At 42.2% G+C, this 18776-nt stretch overlaps 1 protein-coding gene across 8 annotated transcripts in view; it reads left to right on the forward strand.

Moving 5' to 3' along the window:
• The window catches only part of FN1 (fibronectin 1), a 160988-nt gene that overhangs the window by 6123 nt on the left and 136089 nt on the right, over positions 1-18776 (forward strand). For all 8 annotated transcript variants that reach the window (XM_086956347.1, XM_086956348.1, XM_086956350.1 and 5 more), the window contains exon 2: positions 18301-18429. In XM_086956347.1, coding sequence (XP_086812473.1) covers positions 18301-18429 — 129 coding nt within the window. The remainder of the gene's footprint in view (positions 1-18300; positions 18430-18776) is intronic.

Below are 18776 nucleotides of genomic sequence, written 5' to 3' on the forward strand. Positions count from 1 at the left end.
GTTGAGGAGACCCTTCCGTGACGGTGTCTGAGCTTGAATCGTAATTCTGGATGTCTTCCCCCCCCCCCCCCCCCCCCACCCCCTTTTTTTTTTTTTTTTTTTGCTCTACTTGTGTAGGTAAGATTGTCCTGATCAAATAAAACAGTCCTAGGATCTCCTTTGACAAATCTAGATAGCAGGCCATCGTTATTTGTAGAGCATCCATTCAACCTATTGGAGGCCTCTTGGCGCTATTGACAGGTAACATGTTTCTTGCTCATCATATGAAACTTGAAATAATGAAAGGCTGAGCAGAGAGCCTAGGCGTCGAACCAGTGACTATGGAGTCAAATGCAGATGCCTGGACCGGATGAGTTGTCCCCGAAGGCAGCTGCCTAATGAAATCAAGAACTCATGTAAAGCAAGAACACTAGTTTCTGGTATGTGTTGTAGGCATTCTCAGTAGTCATGTTCTGCTGTTTGCTATTTTCTCACTAGGTCCACTGTACCACATTTCTGCCTCTGCTTTTCTTTCACCATCTTTTCCATCTTTGTTTGTTTTTTGTGAATCCCAGTTTCACATTTCGTTCAGTGCAGACGTTTACTTTTTTTTTTTTGTCTAGTGGGATGTGCTGACGGAGGCAAACTGTAGCAGTTATTGTCTAAGATTACCATTTGTGGGAAGGCTTGACGGTAAAATATAGGTTAGAGTTACATCCCAGACCATAGATTAGTCCTGATATAGTGCTTATTAAATTTGAAATTGATAGCGGAAACCATCATCTGTACACCACTCCAAAAGACCAACGTTACGTGGAAAGACTAGATTTTGTGCCAGGGACAATGGCCGTTTTAAGGCTTAAAACTGTAGCTTGTAGCTGGGAAAAAAACAGGCATGTTAGTAACCCCATAATAAATCATTGCCTGGAATTCCATTAAGAATTTTGGTTGCAAGCGTCACTGTTATTTCATCTCCCATGCCTGCCCATAGTCGTCCTCTTCTGTGAACTGGCTGTGTAGATTAAGTATCTGTATTGCAACATCTATATAGTGCCTCCTACCCCTATGGGATGCTGAAATGCTTGCTAACAGAGGTAGCACGCTACTACAAGTAGGGTGTGTGGCAGTGGTTATTTTATTTTTTTTGTGTGTGAATTTTTCCATGTTATGCATGATGACCACCAAGGTGCTATTGTGTTTATAGGACTGTGCTAATCTGTGAAGGATGAAGTGCAAAAGGCGCTCGGTTTATGATTTTCGGTAAGCAAGCAACTTTGAGCGATTCTGCGATGTAGTGTCATGAGATTTTGTGCTAGGATCCTTGTGGTTCTAGGTCGACTCTGAGGAAGTACGTAACTGGCTGGGGGGTGTTAAGGTGTGGTTATTAATGGTTCTGACGTAATCCGAGAACAGTGTGTTATTGTATGCAGAGAAATAAAGATATAAGCTCCAGACCTCCTTGTGTGGCGTGTTAATTAGCTTGCTTCCAGGCTGGGGCGGATGCTACAACTGGCGACAAGTGTGGGATCTGTGCCCCTGAAGAAAGAAGAGTGCTCTCCCTGGAAGTTTGCTACATTACAGGAAACTCCTTGTGAATGCCTTATGCACCCAATTCGATAAGCAGTTCTAGGGTGGCCAGTGTAGAATCTAAGGCATGCTCCAGCCCATATACGGACATCAAAGAAGTTTAAGGCTTACCAGAGGAGCACATTCAAAAAGCCAGACAAACTCCCTGGAAAGGCCAAAAGAGATGTTGCGCAATAGCAGAACAGAGCTATCATTGATGTAAAAGTGAAACTCTAAAGGCAGCTACAACCAGGTACAATGCCAAACTGTGACTAACCAGTGTAAGAGATGAACCCGTTCCCGTCAAGAAAGAAGATGGTGCCTTGTGACATTCAATGAGCGGTACAAAAGGGGGTGGTGATGGACAGAGCATCTGAATCAGAAGATCTGGGTTTAATCCATCACCGTTCTTTAGCCCACTCTGCCACCCCAGTTCAGACATGGCTATTTGCAAATCAGTCTGACCCTGTGCCTCATGGGAACAGTCCAGATCCTTTGACTGGGTGTGAGTGTTTGATTCAGATGCTCCGTCCATCACCACCCCCTTTTGTACCGCTTTTGGCCGCCATAACTGTGGCAGGGTATACTCCGACGTGAGTCCCTTGCTCACTTTGCCACTGGATTCAAGCAAGCTGGGCTGAAGATGGCTGGAATGCCAGAAACCGTTCCTCGGAAGCTTGTTTCCGGTCCAGGGAAGACATGGCTTGGCAGTTCGGGCTGGACTGTTCCCATGAGGCACAGGGTCAGACTGATTTGCATATAGCCATGTCTGAACTGGGGTGGCAGAGTGGGCTAAAGAATGGTGATGGATTTAACCCAGATCTTTTGACCGGGTGTGAGTGTTTGATTGATTCAGATGCTACGTCCATCACCACCCCGTTTTGTACCGCTTGTGACATTCAATGACGCATGCCAACACAAGCACAAGGCCAGTGCTTATGGAAGGTGCCGACCCAGAACAGGAGCTGTCACCTGAACTGCGTATACACTCAACAGCAGTAGAAAAGAGCACAAAGTATGATACAGCTGTGTTTCTGAAACCACCACCATTTGACATGACAAAGAACGAAATATTGGCACCAGGTGGATTAGATCGATCAAAATGTTTGACTTAATAGATGCCCTAGAAGTTGATGAGAAAATCATTAAATACTTGCAGAATCATGCCAGTGATGGAGTAAAAAAGTGCTCAGAAAATATCACCAGCTCATGCACTTTCATACTGTCCAAACACGAGAGTGTTGGAAGTTAAGTTCAGCCCGGTGCTAAATGTCTGCTATGAAAGGTACGTTGTCAATCAAGCACAACAGCAAGCTGGCGAAATGATGGCTACGTTTGTTGAGAGACTTGATGTGCTTCTCAAACACTGCAAGTTTAGTGAATTCAGACGACTGGTGTTGGGAGAAGCTCAGCTTAAAGAAAGTACTAATGGCTGCAACAGCAGAAGAAAGCTGATCGACAAGCCTCTAGGATGGATGCTGGAACAGCGAAAAATGAATCTGTGTTGATCATAAAAAGCAAGCACAAGGTAGATTCAGGCAAGTCGACCACTCCAAAGACAAATATTTCTGATGTGGGTTTTCATTTCCACATGAAGGCAAATGCCCAGCTACAGGACAAACATGTGAAGGTTGCAGTAAAAGAGAACCACTTCATAATGGTTTGCGAGACCAAAAAGAAACTACACCTGTGAGAAGAGCAAATGGATGCCGGAAGGCGCCAGATGCATTATTGCTCTGCCCACCACGCCAGAAGGCAACATCTGTTACGACTAATAGAAAACTAGACTGTCTATTGTCGTTCAGCATGTAATGGCTTGTCAGCGTTGTTGTTAAGCACTAGTTCATAAGATGGATGTGTGCTGATGGCATCGACCATGGAATGACTGACACTCGTGGGTTGGACTGCTTGCACAGAAGACAAAATGACAATAGCAAGCCACCAAATGAAACCATTGAAATAATTTGGACATTGCCCTAAGATCGGAATAAAGGTCAACGCTTGCCCCATAAACTTTGTTGTAGACAGTGGTGCTTCGATTAACATGCCAGTCAAGTTCTACAGTCTATCTTCTGTGCTATGCCTCAGCCTGTCAAACATGAAAGTATACTCATGGGTTGCTTCTAAACCACTGAAGTCATGGATCATTCACTGCAACATTTAGACAAAGCGGTACCTGTGCAAGAGACCAATCATGCTCTTTAAGGCGCTTTGTCCAGTGCTTGCCTACTTTGTTTTGCCACTGCTGCCGACATGGGACTAATATCATTCAATTATAAACTCCACACTCTGTCTGAATTTGAGTCTTTTCCTGTTATTTCACAGGCTCAAGACTATGAAAGTGAGACTTTACATCAATGGGGACATTCACCCTGTTGCCCAGCAGCACCATAGTTTTCTTTCCAATTGCAAGAAAATGTTGTGGGAAAAAAATATTGAAACAGGACATCGAGTGCTCCACTGGCCCTGCGCCATGGGTGTTTCCCAAAGTGGTGGTGCCAAAAAAGGACGTGAGGGTGCAATTCACATCTGTGCTGATATGCGCCAGGCTAGCAGAGCGGGAGACATCCTGGTCCCCACATAGCAGACCTGATCATGCAGGTGAATGGCTCCCATTTCTTCTCCCGTCTTGACAGGAACAAAGGATACCATCAAATCGAGTTGGTAGAGAATTGCAGGTACCTCACTACCTTTTCGACTCGTGTTGGTTTGTTCAGATACAGAAGGATACAGAAGGTTGCATTTTGGATTGTCAGCTGCTGAAATATTTCAGGGTGTAATACATTGAATAATACAACCGGTCATTATTGCTTAACTACAGTGAGGATATGCTGGTATTTGGAGCACAGAAGGAGCATGACAAGCCTCCTACACAGGTGCGCCAGTTACTTGCTGATGCAGGGCACAGGTCCTAACTTAAATTCTTTGGATACGTTTTCTGATGAGTGACTCCTGACCATGAAAGTAAAAGCACCAACAGCTATTGCCCACAAGATGTCATTATGCTGCGATCCTTCCTGGGCATGACCAGTTACTGGTCCAGATACATTTGTGAGTTTGCAACTGTGTGCTCCATCGAGAACTGACAAAACAAAATGTCCTGTTCAAATGGTCTGAATGTGATCAAAGCATGCAATTGAAAATGAAATGGAGATAGCCTACTTTGACCCCAGACTAAAGACTGAGACCACAGTAGATGCAAGTTCGGTAGGGTTAGGGGGCAAACCTTGCTCAAAAATGATGGTCATCCGAATGTCTAGAGACTCATTGGCCTATGTGTCAACTTGTCTGACACAGAACATGCCTATTCTCAGCTGGAGACTGAGAACCTGGCTGTAATGTGGGCCTGCAAACATTTTTCATGTTACTATGTGGAAACTCTTCACTATCCTAACAATCGCGCGCTTCTTACTGTTTTTGGAAACTGAAAGCCGAGATGCCCCTTGCAATCGAGAGGTGGAGTTTGAGACTGCAGGAGTAGAACTAGTCCAGTGTACACAAGCTGAGTAAAAACTAGAACCCTGCGGATTAATTTTCCCAAGTTGTGCAATATACCCTCACAACTAACCTGGGTTAGTCAGTTCTGTGACACTGATCAAGCTGCATCCCAGCCAGATGGCCAACCTCCACTACAAAAGCACTCCGTCACTCTCCCATAATGATTTCTTTTTTAAATATGAAAATAACATTTTTCGCTTCCCAGGCCTGTTTTGCGATTTTCCTTGCACTGACTGAGCGCATGGCGATCGTTACTGCAACGAAAATGAAACTTGGTTTAGGTTTCTCGTTTCGGTGCTTGTGGGGCTATCTCAGCCCCTGAGCACCTAAACAGATTGGAGAGGTATCGTTGGAAATGGTTGGTCCCCTTCCCTAGTGGATCCCTGCTTGAGTATTCCTGGCGTTTCCTGTTGCGGGCGCTAGGCCTAACCTCACAAGTGAGGTACCATTTTTATCAGGAAACTTAGGGTAACACAGAATTGTTGTGCAACTGTTATCTATTGACTTTCGATGCATTTCTGCCTTCCAAATTAAAAAGGCAATGTGTAAAAAGAAGTCACTTTGAAAAATGTCCTATAATTCTCATGCTGATATGGGTATTCACAATTTCGGAAATATGCAAATATCTACTGTTTTTGAACTCTATATTTTGTTCCAATTTCAGGAATACATAGGTGTCTTTCATCCCAAATTAATTGCTATATACCAGTTACGTCATTAAAAAAAAAAAAAAAACATTGCAAGACGCTGTTCAGTTATTGACTCTGGGTTCTTAGTGAACCTACAAGTCCTATATATCTCCACAACCAGAAAGGTCCAGAGGATGTAACAGTAAATTGCTTTCAAACCGCTTTCCTGATTAGAAGAAGTTACAGGGGAGAACGGCACAAATGGCTTTTTTTTTTTTTAACTCCTTTTCAATTTTCCCTATATTCAACTGTTAGTTTCTATAAAGAAACCTTGAAGGATATATACAAATGACCCCTTGCTGAATTCTGTGTTGTCTGAGTTTCTAAAATGCATATTAGGTCACATGACACGCCGCAAGCAGAATGAGCTCACCTGTGATCAAGACTGCCTCGGCAGTTGAAACGCGTTAGGTGGAAGGAAGGCATTCTCCCTGGCTTAATAAAGCACATGTTACTCCACGAAGTCCTGGTCAAGCGTGCTTCTTGTCTCTGATGGGAGGTTATCCTTGGATGTAATGGAGGTTGCCCGCCCCCAGCGCTATGACCGCCCTGGAAAGAGGTCCGCTACTCCATGTGGGCGAAAGGAGGTGTATTAAGTGAAAAGGAGTGGGACCCGCCGGTTGTGTTCCAGCAGTAAGGCACGGAAGTTTCCAGCCATCACCTTTCTGGAAGACACTTCAGGATTGGGAAAGTGCAGCACACTGATGCTGTAACGAACGACTTTGGGATGTTTCAAGTGCAAGCATTAATTGTATACAAGGAGAAAGCTGTTTTTTATTGAGCACATTTCATCAAGTAAGTGACTCTGAAAGACAACACGGACTGCTATCGTGCCCACAGAAAGAGAAAGGAGTGGAACTAGCACGCAGTCTAAAGTGGTATTTTACTACAGAGACCAATGCTTACCTGATGCATTCTGGAACTTGCATGCACGCAATTTTGGTGCATTTAATTAGGTTGACTCTGGCATATTAGGTCACATGACACGCCGCAAGCAGAATGAGCTCACCTGTGATCAAGACTGCCTCGGCAGTTGAAACGCGTTAGGTGGAAGGAAGGCATTCTCCCTGGCTTAATAAAGCACATGTTACTCCACGAAGTCCTGGTCAAGCGTGCTTCTTGTCTCTGATGGGAGGTTATCCTTGGATATATATATATATATATATATATATATATATATATATATAAAAATTCTCCTCCAGTGCCGGTATGCGCACGTTGGGCTGTCGTGGCGCGGTCCTGGATAGGCCACCGACTGGCCTTCGATATGTACACCAAATACCTCCAAGATTCTGAAGTAGACCAGGACACACGGAGTTCGTTTGCAAAATTTAATGGCAAAGTGAAAAAGTGCGACGCGTTTCGCCGATAAGGCTTGCTCACGCTCGTCAAACAAACAATGACGGCCATTTTTAAAGTGCTGAAAACACACCCCCAGTGTAAACATATCTTCACCAAGGTATTGCAAGGCTGCCATATTGTACTGATACAGATAACAATGATTTCTGTTCCACATGTTGTAAATAGTTGCATAGCATACTACTGGGGCAAAGAGTGTACGTTATAATATGTTGCACAACAATTACTCGCATGGTTGCGATGATGACGCTGCGTTCAATTTCGTTATGAATGTTCTCATATGAAACATCAAATCAATTTGTGAAGGGTTAACCACGACTTAACAAATGCTTATAAAATTGAAAGCAAGTATATTAGACGCACATATCTCTTCTGCGTTCTAACACGAAATTTGCAATCACGTGTTACCTTACAGCAAGTAATCTTGGCGTTCATTGGATGCTGCAACGTTCACCCGTGCCATGCCCCCTGTGATTGGATCACGTTGCTGGGAAACACAATATCAACAATCCACTGGTTGTACCCGTATAACCAACTGAAAAAAGCCCAAATCGGCATGTGATGTCAATAAACATCCAAGAATGTCATACTTGCACAGAGTACTCGCCCTAGTGGGCTATTCTCAAAATTAATTAACAAGCCAAAGTGCTTCGCAATAAAACTGGTGCCGCCCCAGTGGGCTATAGTAAGTCTCTGTTCAGAAGTTGGTTGAGTTGTTGTTCAGGCAAAGTCCCAGCCCAAGTGGGCATGTATAACATATTTCCAAATTGCGTCCCAATAGGAACAGTGATCAAGTTCAATTAAATTCATTGTATCCAGCAGTGCCCCACAAGACCTGTGAAAAAATATATTTGTAAAATTAAACTATAAATTTAAAATACAGACAGCATATTTTGTAATGCCAATTCAGATATTCATACTTATTCTTCATACAAATGAACGGCCAATTCCTCACTGGTATTCAACCCCATAGGAGTCAGACATTGAAAGTCAATTATGTACTTAGACTCAAGTTTCCTCATAGAGAGTTCATAATTGCCACCTCGTACCCCTAGATCCACACAATCAATAACCACCATACGTAGTTTAGTTTCATCCTGCATGTGATAATCAAAGAAGTCTTGTGACAGGGTACTGTCTGTTGTGATTCAGTATCCCCCGCAGATGTTCTAACACCCTCTTTTTAGCCTCATGTTTTGTGCTGCCCACATACCATTTGTTACACGGGCAGATTAACACATACACACTGTATGGGGTATTGCAAGATAATCTCTTTTTGATGGTAAATTCTCTGGATGTTCCTGGTATCAATAAAGTTTTACAGTCTCTACTGAATTTGCATGCCTTGCATTTCTTACAGCATGCAAACACAGTATTAGTGGCACGATCAGATACACTTTTATCAGTTATGTAATTATGGCTAAGCTCATCCCGTAAGGATCTGCCTTTCCTAAACGTAATTTGAGGATTTTCTCCTAGGTATTTTTTAAGATGTTCGTCAGTATTTAAAACATGCCAATGTTTCTTGAATACCTGTCTCACATCTTGAGATTGCCCTGAAAAGGTTGTAATGAATCTCATAGTTTCAGATTGTGTCTGGGGTGCTTTGGGAGCTAGTAATTCATCCCTAGTTTTACTGTTGCTGCGTTCTACAGCTTTGGCAATAACTCTATTGCCATATCCTCTCTGCCTGAACCTCTGGCACATCACAACTTCTTCCTCGTACCCCTCTTGTGTACTACAGTTGCGCCTAGCGCGTAGTAACTCCCCATAGGGGATGCTGTACACAAGATTTTTTGGATGGCAGCTCGAAGCTTTGAGAAGGCTGTTTCCCGATGTGCTCTTTCTAAAAAGTTTGGTGGTCAAGATGTTGTTGACCACTTCCACTTCCACATCGAGGAATTCCATCTTCGTCCTACTGATGTGTTCAGTAAAAGTCAGATTCAACGTATTGATGTTGAGATTGTCTGTCTATAAACTGTTTAGCCGATTTCTCATCGCCATTCCAAATGAAAAAAATATCGTCAATGTATCGCAGCCACAGGGACACATTGTCGAATTCCGCCATCTCTTGGACAACCTGCTCCTCCCACCAGCCCATGAAGAAATACGCGTAGCTGGGGGCGAAGCAGGTTCCCATGGCCGTGCCCTGTGACTGGCGATACATGACGTCATTGAAATAAAAAAAAATTGTTGGTTAGGCAGAAGTCTATCATGGATAGAAGCATTTGAGAATGCAGCAGTAAGGAGATTGACCTAGTATTCAGGTAATGCTTGACTGCCTTGAGTCCATATTTGTGTTGAATACTAGTGTAGAGGCTGCTAACATCTAAAGTGACCAATGTAAAATTATTCTCCCAATGGATGCCGTTGATAATGCTCAAAAATTGGGTGGTGTCTTTCACATATGATGGTAATGCTACCACAAAAGTTCATAAATAATGATCGATATACTTAGATGTGTGCTCCAAAAAAGAACCTATGGAGGACACAATCGGACGACCCGGTGGGTTGTCTGGATCTTTGTAGAGTTTTGGGAGGTATTTGGTGTGTGTGTGTGTGTATGTATGTATGTATGTATGTATGTATATATATATATATATATATATATATATATATATCTGTGTTTTGGCTAATTAAAAAAAAGGGCTTAGCAGAGGGGTAGGCCTAGCAGCGAAGGGGTTACATGGTGTAATATGCACCTTGTCAGACTGTATAACCTTGCTGCCTTTTGAGCTGTATTGTAGTATTAACTTGGCAGTTGCATTGTAGTAGTATGTCAATCTGCGTTTAAATGTCACTGGTTTAGCATAAGTATATTAATGCGAACTATTTTCAAATAATGCTGCTAAGGAATTCTGGTGACAGTTTTGCAAGTCTGAGGGGTTGTAAATGTCACCGAAGCATTACTTATTGGACCACAATATACAAGTTACATATTACTAGTTTATTTAGTACAATTGGCATGAAAGTGTTCATGCCAATGGTTTGGTGTTTGAAAGTAGGGAACAAGTAGAGGGCCCCAGTTCCTCTTGCAGTCTACTTGTCATAACCCAATGTATCTCTGCCATGGATCTCAAAAGAGACTGCAATGCCTCCTTGTTGTATTCTTTATTTTCATATGGAAAAACTAAATTGTACACATATTAGCATGGCTTGGAGCAGGCACTTTGATGGAAGAGACCATCTAAATGGCAGTCTCTTTGGGAGCTTGATTCTTTTTACAGGTTATCCTCTGGTTTTTGTGACCAAAGTTGGATAAGCAAGGTTTGTCATTAATAAGGGGATCTGTGTAGTTAATAACATGATGTAGCGGAAGGCTCCACCAGAGAACGGGAAATTTGTGTTTTCCCTTGACATCTAGCAGGCTTATCAACACTTTACAGGGCCATGGTTTTATAGCTGTCACAATATTTCCTGAGAGTCTTACGGAATTATTTGTATAATTCTCAAACCTCTAGTGTCATTCGTTAATGAAATTCTAGTGATCTCAGTAATACTTGGATGTGTTTGGAGGCCTCATCTGCTCAAAATTCAGAAGGGGACCTCATTTGAAGGGGTGCCCATCACTGCTATGGAGGGTGACAATCTTGGATTAAGGACTGCATATTTATGAAGAAAGGTCATGATGGTCTCAGTTACACCTTAATTTACCTCCATGGTTGCCGCCACGCTACTGTTGTGCACTTCCTGAGGATTTGTTGTCTCTTTCACTTGTCACTGAGACTATGGTGCCAACCCATTCCAGTACCTTGAAATATGCATTTTGCTCACTCTTTACATACCACCCACAGACCGACCTTTGAGGTTTCTGCAAATGCCTATCTGAACAGAGTGGCCTGCAAATGCATAAACACTTGCTGTCTATACTATCACTGTGAGTGGAATCCTTTTAGGACGACCCCCTCTGGTGATGGGCTACTCCACTGAATTTCCATAACCTCCATATTAAATGTAAGTTGGGTGGCAATATGCTGCCGGTTTACCATGCACCACTATGATGGGGGTTCTTTCTGTGAATGTTAACATTTGCACATTGTCTACAAAGTGTACGATAAACTAACGGTCACAGAACAGTACCTGTTTGGAGTGCATGGTCTCAATTAATGTTTAAACTAACTGCAAAAGTTTCATCTGACCTTCAGCCTCCTCCCGTGAAGGTTAGCTGTATTTGTGCTCCAAGGTTGTCTGTGAGTAAAAATGTAAACCTCACTGTCTTGCTTTGAATGCCTTTTTAGGCCAAACTATAGATGGACAACCTTTGCTGGTCCCTGAAGACTTGCGGTCTATTTGAATAGCATGTAGTTCTATTTTCCTAATTGCTTTCTGCAGTACCTTGTGCCAATAGCTGGATGGTTCTTCGCCCCGGATCAGTTACTACCGTCCCTCACCACTCTTGTGAATGGAGCAGCCGATTGAGATGATTCTCTTGCATTGATTAATGCACATGGCAGTGATTCTGTATAAACCTGGGGTGCTTAAGTTGGATTCCTAGTTGGGACTGGCTTACTCTTTACTCTTTTGGAGTAACGAGCATCGTTTGGAGTTGGATGATTGACCAGAAGACAAAACTATGGTCCCTGCAATTATGGGAGTCTGTGATTGCTGTTTCTGAAAGCTTTGCTATGGAATTCTTCTGTTGCAAAATGTGCAGATTTTAACAATTTAGTTTTTAGCTCTGTAAAATCTGATTACTAAATGCTGTCATATGCGTTTTCACCATAGTGGCATGCCCATTGCAATATCTTATCACCTTTCAGTTGCTGGTTCCTGTATTAGTGTTAAACTGACCCTAATGAGGTGCAATGTTTGCACAGGCTGGTTTTGTGTGTAACAAACACTGCCAAGCCAAAAATCCATGGATTTAATTTTTTAAATGGCTGTACCAATGGAGAAAAAAATACATTAAACTTAGCTTACTCGGTGGGTTAAATAATGTAATGTATAATCCAGGTTGCTCTTGGGTTGTAAATGGCATGCACTGCCATACAGGCGCTCCATAGTTGGTGGAATGGCACCATTTGAGACACCAATACGCCTTTGGATGGAACTAAAAGCCACTCCTTGGAGATTTAAAAAAAGAACAAAAGGTCTTGAGCGCTGCTGAACTGGTCTGCTGATTTCCTAAACACATGGTAGCTTGTTCCATTCATACTTTGTTACTTATTCTCCTATGCCATTTCACGCTGTAGCTTAGCAAAAACAAGGCTAGCTTTTCTGCTTCCCAAACCATGTCTGTTTCCTGCCGCCTATAAAACAGTTATATTTATACCCCTCATTGTGGGTCTCGCCTAGGCAGCGCGTGTCTCTGCAAAGCCTGCTGTATTCAGGATATTGGCTTTAAAAGCACCGCCCATTTTCAAGGACTGCCCCTGTTGCATGTTTTTTGGAGCCTGTGAGCACTATTTCTTTTCTTTTTTGGGAGCACTGGAGACCAGTGCTTGTGGTTTACATAGCTCTGTAGTAAACGGGGCTGTAAATCTTGTTCTTATCTTGACAAATTTGCTGTGCATTCTAGACGGAGGTCTGCTTTGGCTGCAGCTGCCTCCTCCCTCCTGCTTTTGAAAGGAATACCCTGGCATCACAGTCCATGCCATCCTATGGCTCAACCAGCATTTACAATGCAATAGGTTTTTTTTTTTTTTTTTTGTTTTTTTTCCTGCAAGTGGTGCATAAACACGCACTTTGTACTTTTGTAGTGCTTGCTTACAAGAAGCACGGCTGACTGGAACAGCTCCTCTTACTGCCAGCCTTGCTTCTCGGAAGCAAGGACTAGAAGTACAAAGTGCACGTTTCCAAACACATAAATAAAAGGCATTGGAATTTAAAATGCCAATAGCTTAAACACTCTAAAATGCGAGACCTATTGATGGCAAATGATTGCTTTTCGTGATCTTTTGACGTGACAATAGTTTATTAGTTCTGGCATTCCTTGTAACTGAATTTTTTTTTTAATAGAGCATCCAGCAAGACTTCCTTTTACATGCCACAAAACACTCCATTCCAGATTGACCCTCTTAGTTCAACTTTTCCTCTGCTCTTCAACTCCAATGAAACCTATTGTTGGCTGCTTCTGAATCTTGTATAACGCAATGTAGTTCCCCTTCACTGTCTGTGCTTTTCTTTTCACTTTATGATTACTTTAGTGATCGTGTTTAAAGCATCAAGTGATAGTAGGGTGCTTTTGATGTGATCACAAGACACATTCTAGCCGTATCAGTTCTGTCTCCTGCCAGAGCTGTTGTAAATTCCTTTTAGAGTGGCCATTGTTTATCTGTCTACTGCTATTTCACTTGTCTGCTCGCCACATCTTTCAGAGCCTTTTGAAAGACAACAGTAATGCAAACAGCAGCTCACATATACTCTAACTTTAAGCTCCTAGTGCTCTTTCCTTCTAGGCTAGGTGTTAGCCAAGACCTTTTTGATTTTACTGAAACTTGTATAGCGGGTGAAGCCTGGCTTCAAAACCCCCACAAGTAACTATTCATCTGTTTGGTCATTTACCTTTTGCTTCCACCCACTCCAGCATCCAATAAGGAGCAGTGCGTTCGCGCACTTCAGCCATTGGCTCACCTCACTATGAGTTATGTCATGCTGCCCTTTCACAAGGAGCACATCTGCACACAGTAGTTATCTTTAGTACAAGGGAGTTCTGTGGTAATGTATGCTTTTGAGACGCTAAACATTTTTGACCATAGCAATGTGCTTGGTTTTTTATGATTGAAGGCTCAGCAGCTTTCTGAACAATAAGGTTTTGCAAAAATTGTGGCCAAAGAATAAATACCAAAAGGCTGGTGTCCAATTCCAAATGTATTGGCTTTGCCAGTGTTTGTTGAAATTTAGTATTCCCACTGTGTATTTAAACATTTCACCTTTAAATGTACTTGCACATGTGGAACCCTTTCGTTGTTAAGCACTATTCTCTGAATACATTGTATTAGGACAACAGTGCTCATTTGAAAACTGCTGTAAACCTTGGAGCTATGTAAAGAAATTGCCCACTTAAAGAACAAACTCTTCTCCAATGCTGTCAATCTGCACTGATAATGGTCTTCCAGTAATGAGTGAGCATCAGTCAAAAGCGGACCTTAACAGCAACGTTTTTGTTTTTATTTAGGGTGGTGGGTGGGGTTGGCGTAGAATGTCTGCTTTCTTAGATGAGCCAACTTGAGTAGAGTGGCAGGATTTTATTACATGTTCCTGCTTTACTTGAAGACCTGCTAACGTTATCCAGTTTAATATGTTTTCCCTGTTTCTAAAATTGTGCCTTTATTGTTTTCAACTGGAGGGCAGGTTTAGAGAGGTGTGTGTGTGTGTGTGATAAATTGAACCTTGTTGTGGAATCTATGAAGTTTGGCATCCGAACCCATCAATGCAGCATACACCTGACTTTGCAGTGTCAGTAGGTGATAGAAGCATCCACTCTCTCAATTTACCTTCCTGCTAAGAACTTAAGCTGGTTTTGGCCAGTTTTCGTTTGTTAAAGTTTGACTCCCACAAACTCTTTGCAGCACTTTCAGACCATCTTTGCCTGTATTATCATTATAATTTTTTTTTTTTTAAATATCATCCAGTGTGATACTTCACTTTTTCTTTCTACTTTAAAGATTCGGCAATAATGTTTGAGATTTCCCTTTTCTGCACTGTGGTTGATGGCAGGGTCGTTCACATCAAATTGCAAAAGGGATGTGGCAGGTGTATGGACGTTAATGGTTTGTATTTTGACAAACATGGACTTTGGAATGGTAGAAACGGTTTGCATGAAGAGGGGCTACTTCTCTTCCCAATCCCTGTCACTTTGACAGACTCCTATGCAACACTAGGGTTTGAATAAAACTCTGAAGTTAATTTGGTCCAGGACAGTGCCGTCCCTTCTAGCAATTTAATTCCGCACTGTTGTGTCGAATAGCTGACCAGGGATGTTTGATGTATAGCGACACAAGAAAGAAAATGATCTGTTTGTTGCAGAAACAGAGAAGGCAAATATACAATGGATTTTACCTTTTCGACCCAACAGGACACCTCCTGATTAACTGCTGGCAGTGGGTAATCCAGCATATCTCCTTTCAGTTGTATGTGTTGGTAGAGTACTGGACTAGCTTTTGAAATTGTCCAATCTGGTCTCTGTGCTTGGTGGGCAGAGATGGGCAAGCTTGGTTGAAATTGAACTTAGTCTAGGGAATCCCCTAATTCCCCCCCCCCCCCCCCCCCCAATTATTAAGTATTAGAAACACAAACTGAGGGAATTTATCCCTGATATACTGAACCAACTCCCCTTACACATGGTCACGTAAAATATGGTGGCATTTGCAACCGTTAGGGTGATATGTAGTGGAGGAGGCACATCTCTACCTTGGGGATATTGCTGTTGATCTATTCAGCTAAACATTACAAACTGACACTACTGTAAATTTGTACATGACCGATGACCTCTGCCTCAGAGTGAACAAGTTGGCACATTCCTTCCCAATACAACCATGCACTGAGATCCAAGACTTCTGGAATCGCATTAGTGCTGTGTTCAAAGCACCAGTGGATTTCATAGCTAAATGTTGGCTTTGGAAAGGGCCAACCTTTATGAAATACAGCATGCACCAAACCTTACATTACACAGCAGGTTCTGCAGAGGTCCAACGGCTTCAAGAATTACAGTCTGGTCTTCAAATACTGGCTGATGTGCAGCTTCTGAGAGTAATATGAATTCCCCCCCCCCCTCCCAAATCTATTTTAAAGTTTGCGCCCATTGGAAAGATCATCCTGATCTAAAGCCAGGTCTCCAACCAGTCGATCATGAGATACTGATGGCTCGCCAACACCCTATCAGTCGTTTTTGTCTTTAGTCCTTTTCAGTCCTTTTGTTTGTACGTCCAGACGAACCAGCTGCTCACACTAGCTATTTAAGCCTATTTGGGGAGGGGTGAGGCGGCTGGTGTCAGCCAGCATGAGCAGTGTTAGCATTAACACTGAAAGCCTAGTGCTGGGCAGCAGAATGCAGGCATCGTGGTTATGATCCTGCACAACTTGGTGGGTGGAGAGGCAACCTTGAAGGCTACATACCGCAGCACAGTAGAAACCTCGCTTGCCACCTTAGGCACAACCAGACTAACATCAGGTTTGTGGGCAAAAGGAACTTTTTTTTTCTTTCTTTTAAGATGCCTGTACATGGCTTTATTCGAGGCATATATAATGCAAACAGTATTTTGTTTCAAATTTGAATTAAATTTTTTTTTTTTTTTTTTTTTAATGAAAGCAGCATTTCACATGCATCTTTTATTTTTAAATGTACCTTGCACATTGTTCCTGGCCTCAAAATGGAAACAGGAACATCATTTTACATGTCTAATCAATCGGCATGTGTAGAGCATGGCACGGTCACCCCAGGGGTTTTATGGGCACTGGGGTGCAATGTCTCAGTCAAGAAGTCCGGTCTTGAGGAAACGGGAAGAACCGAGCAGAAAAATGCAAAACAGAGTGCAGAAAAATGAGCGAGCAGAAAAGAAACAGAGGGCGGCAAAAAGGCTTAACAAGGCAAGAAAGGAGCAGAGGCACAAACAGACTGCATGCAGCAGGTAGACAGGCAACAGAGTAGCGTACTTTGAGCAAGCTGGAAAGGAACTGTCGTAGGGGGGGCTGGCAAAAGGACCTTTTCGTTACATTGCAAAGAAATGATGGGAGACATTTTAAATTAAGTTCCTGGCTCAGGTTTGTGCCCAGGGAGAACTTCAAGAGGTGCTTTATTTGAAAAGGAAAAACATACCTGTAAAATTATGATTTTAATTTAATGATAGCATGGGAGACACTTAAAATGAAGAGAATTTTATGGCTCCATATACATTCTAACTCTTCACCTTTTTAAATGAATTCCATTTAAAATAAACTATCTCACCCTTGCAGTGGCCATTTTTTTTCTGTTGTAAAAAAGGCCAATAAATTAACAGGAAGAGCTGAGCATGGGTCAAGCTTGGGGTCTGTGACTCCTTACTTGCACAAGCAAAGATTAGCAAATGGTGTCAGAAGTCAAAAATATGATGCAATGTTTTATAAAAATGTAACCTTTATTTGTCCTACATACAGAAGCATTTCATATGAACAACATATGTCACTGTCGAGGCATTTTTAGAAGTAATAGCATTTGAGCATGAAACTTTCATGGACTCACACCATCCATGATGACCATGTTTTATTAATGAGCGAAGTGGCAAGTCGTGGAATAGGTTATTACATGAAACAAATCTATAGTCTGTCAGAGCTTTTTGTACAGTGCACACCCTGAACTCTGGCATTTCAAGTTCTCGTTGGGTGAAAATGTTGAAAAAAGGAGGCAGGATTTAATAATTTATTTCAGCATTTATATAGTGTTAATAGTCCTTATATGGTGCACTGAAGCACTTGCCTACTTTGGTCAAAGTTAATAATTGTAGGGTGTGTAGTTGGAAAGGTGTTGTCTTAATTGTGATCCTTTGTGGGAAGTCTTGCCATATTGTGTGATGACCACCAAGGTGCAATAACTGAGTTATGGAACGTAGAGTGGTGGAAAGAATGGTGTGAGATGCAAATATGCAGTTTATGGTTCATCACGCAGGCAGCTTCGAACAGCACCGCAGCTCAATATGATTTCATATGATTGTACTCTTCTTAACTGCTTACACCAGAGATCAGGCGCACGCAATTTGTTGAAGAGGGAAACCGGGGGTAATACCAGGCTCTCTGGTTTCATATTCTGCATTGCAGGCACCAATTAGGGATCTTAATCCCTAGTCAATTAAGCTGGGGGACTTTTGGAATAATACACAAGTTGCTCACCCTTCATTAGCTCACGATAATGATATTCACGGATCAAATGTAGCTCTTACTACAGAGTAGGTTGGAGACCCCTGATCTTAAGTGAGATCAACTTCTGTTGTTGGATTAAAGTGAAATACTTTTTGGCTGTTCAGTCAGCTGATCTCATTGTATGGTTCTCAGTGAAGTACTGTAAACATTTATGTAACTGGAGCTTGGTGCTGTACTTTGGTCCAGGTTGCTGGTGAAGTAGTGTACCATGACTTATCTTGGGTTTCCCACTGTGCTTCTCCTTTGTTGTTTTGAAGATTTTTCTGTAAAAATTGTTTCATCCTAGCTGGCTGCTTTTTTCCCCTGTGCTAATGCTCGGGGATCATGAGCCGGACAGTTCTGCAGATAGTGACTAGGAGTTCTTTCTTTTCCTCAGAAGCCTGCTATGACAATGGCAAGTACTACCAGATAAACCAGCAGTGGGAACGCACGTACCTGGGGAACACGCTGGTGTGCACCTGCTACGGAGGAGGCCGGGGATTTAACTGTGAAAGCAAACCTGAACGTAAGTACCAGCAGTCTTATTTATTCATTTTTTTCCCCCTTTGTCTCTTCTACATTACCAAATGACAATAGCTACCTCCTCATAGCTTTGCCAAAACCATATACGAAGGTAACGATCAGAACAAATCTTGAGCATCCAAGCCATATGTAATCTCTGTATTCAGTCTGGCTTTATAGAGATTTCATCTCAACTGGGACTCTGTATTGAATTTACACTGTTATGTAGGTGCTAAGTGCACTATCCACTACAGAATGACAAATGTATCAGTCTTGCAGTGTTTTGAATAATTGAACATTAATTATACTTTGCTGTATTTAGTCTTATATTTAGGTAGAATTGTGTGGATT

Source organism: Lissotriton vulgaris, chromosome 2_1 (genome assembly GCF_964263255.1).
Source record: "Lissotriton vulgaris chromosome 2_1, aLisVul1.2, whole genome shotgun sequence".
NCBI classification, from domain to species: Eukaryota; Metazoa; Chordata; class Amphibia; order Caudata; family Salamandridae; genus Lissotriton; species Lissotriton vulgaris.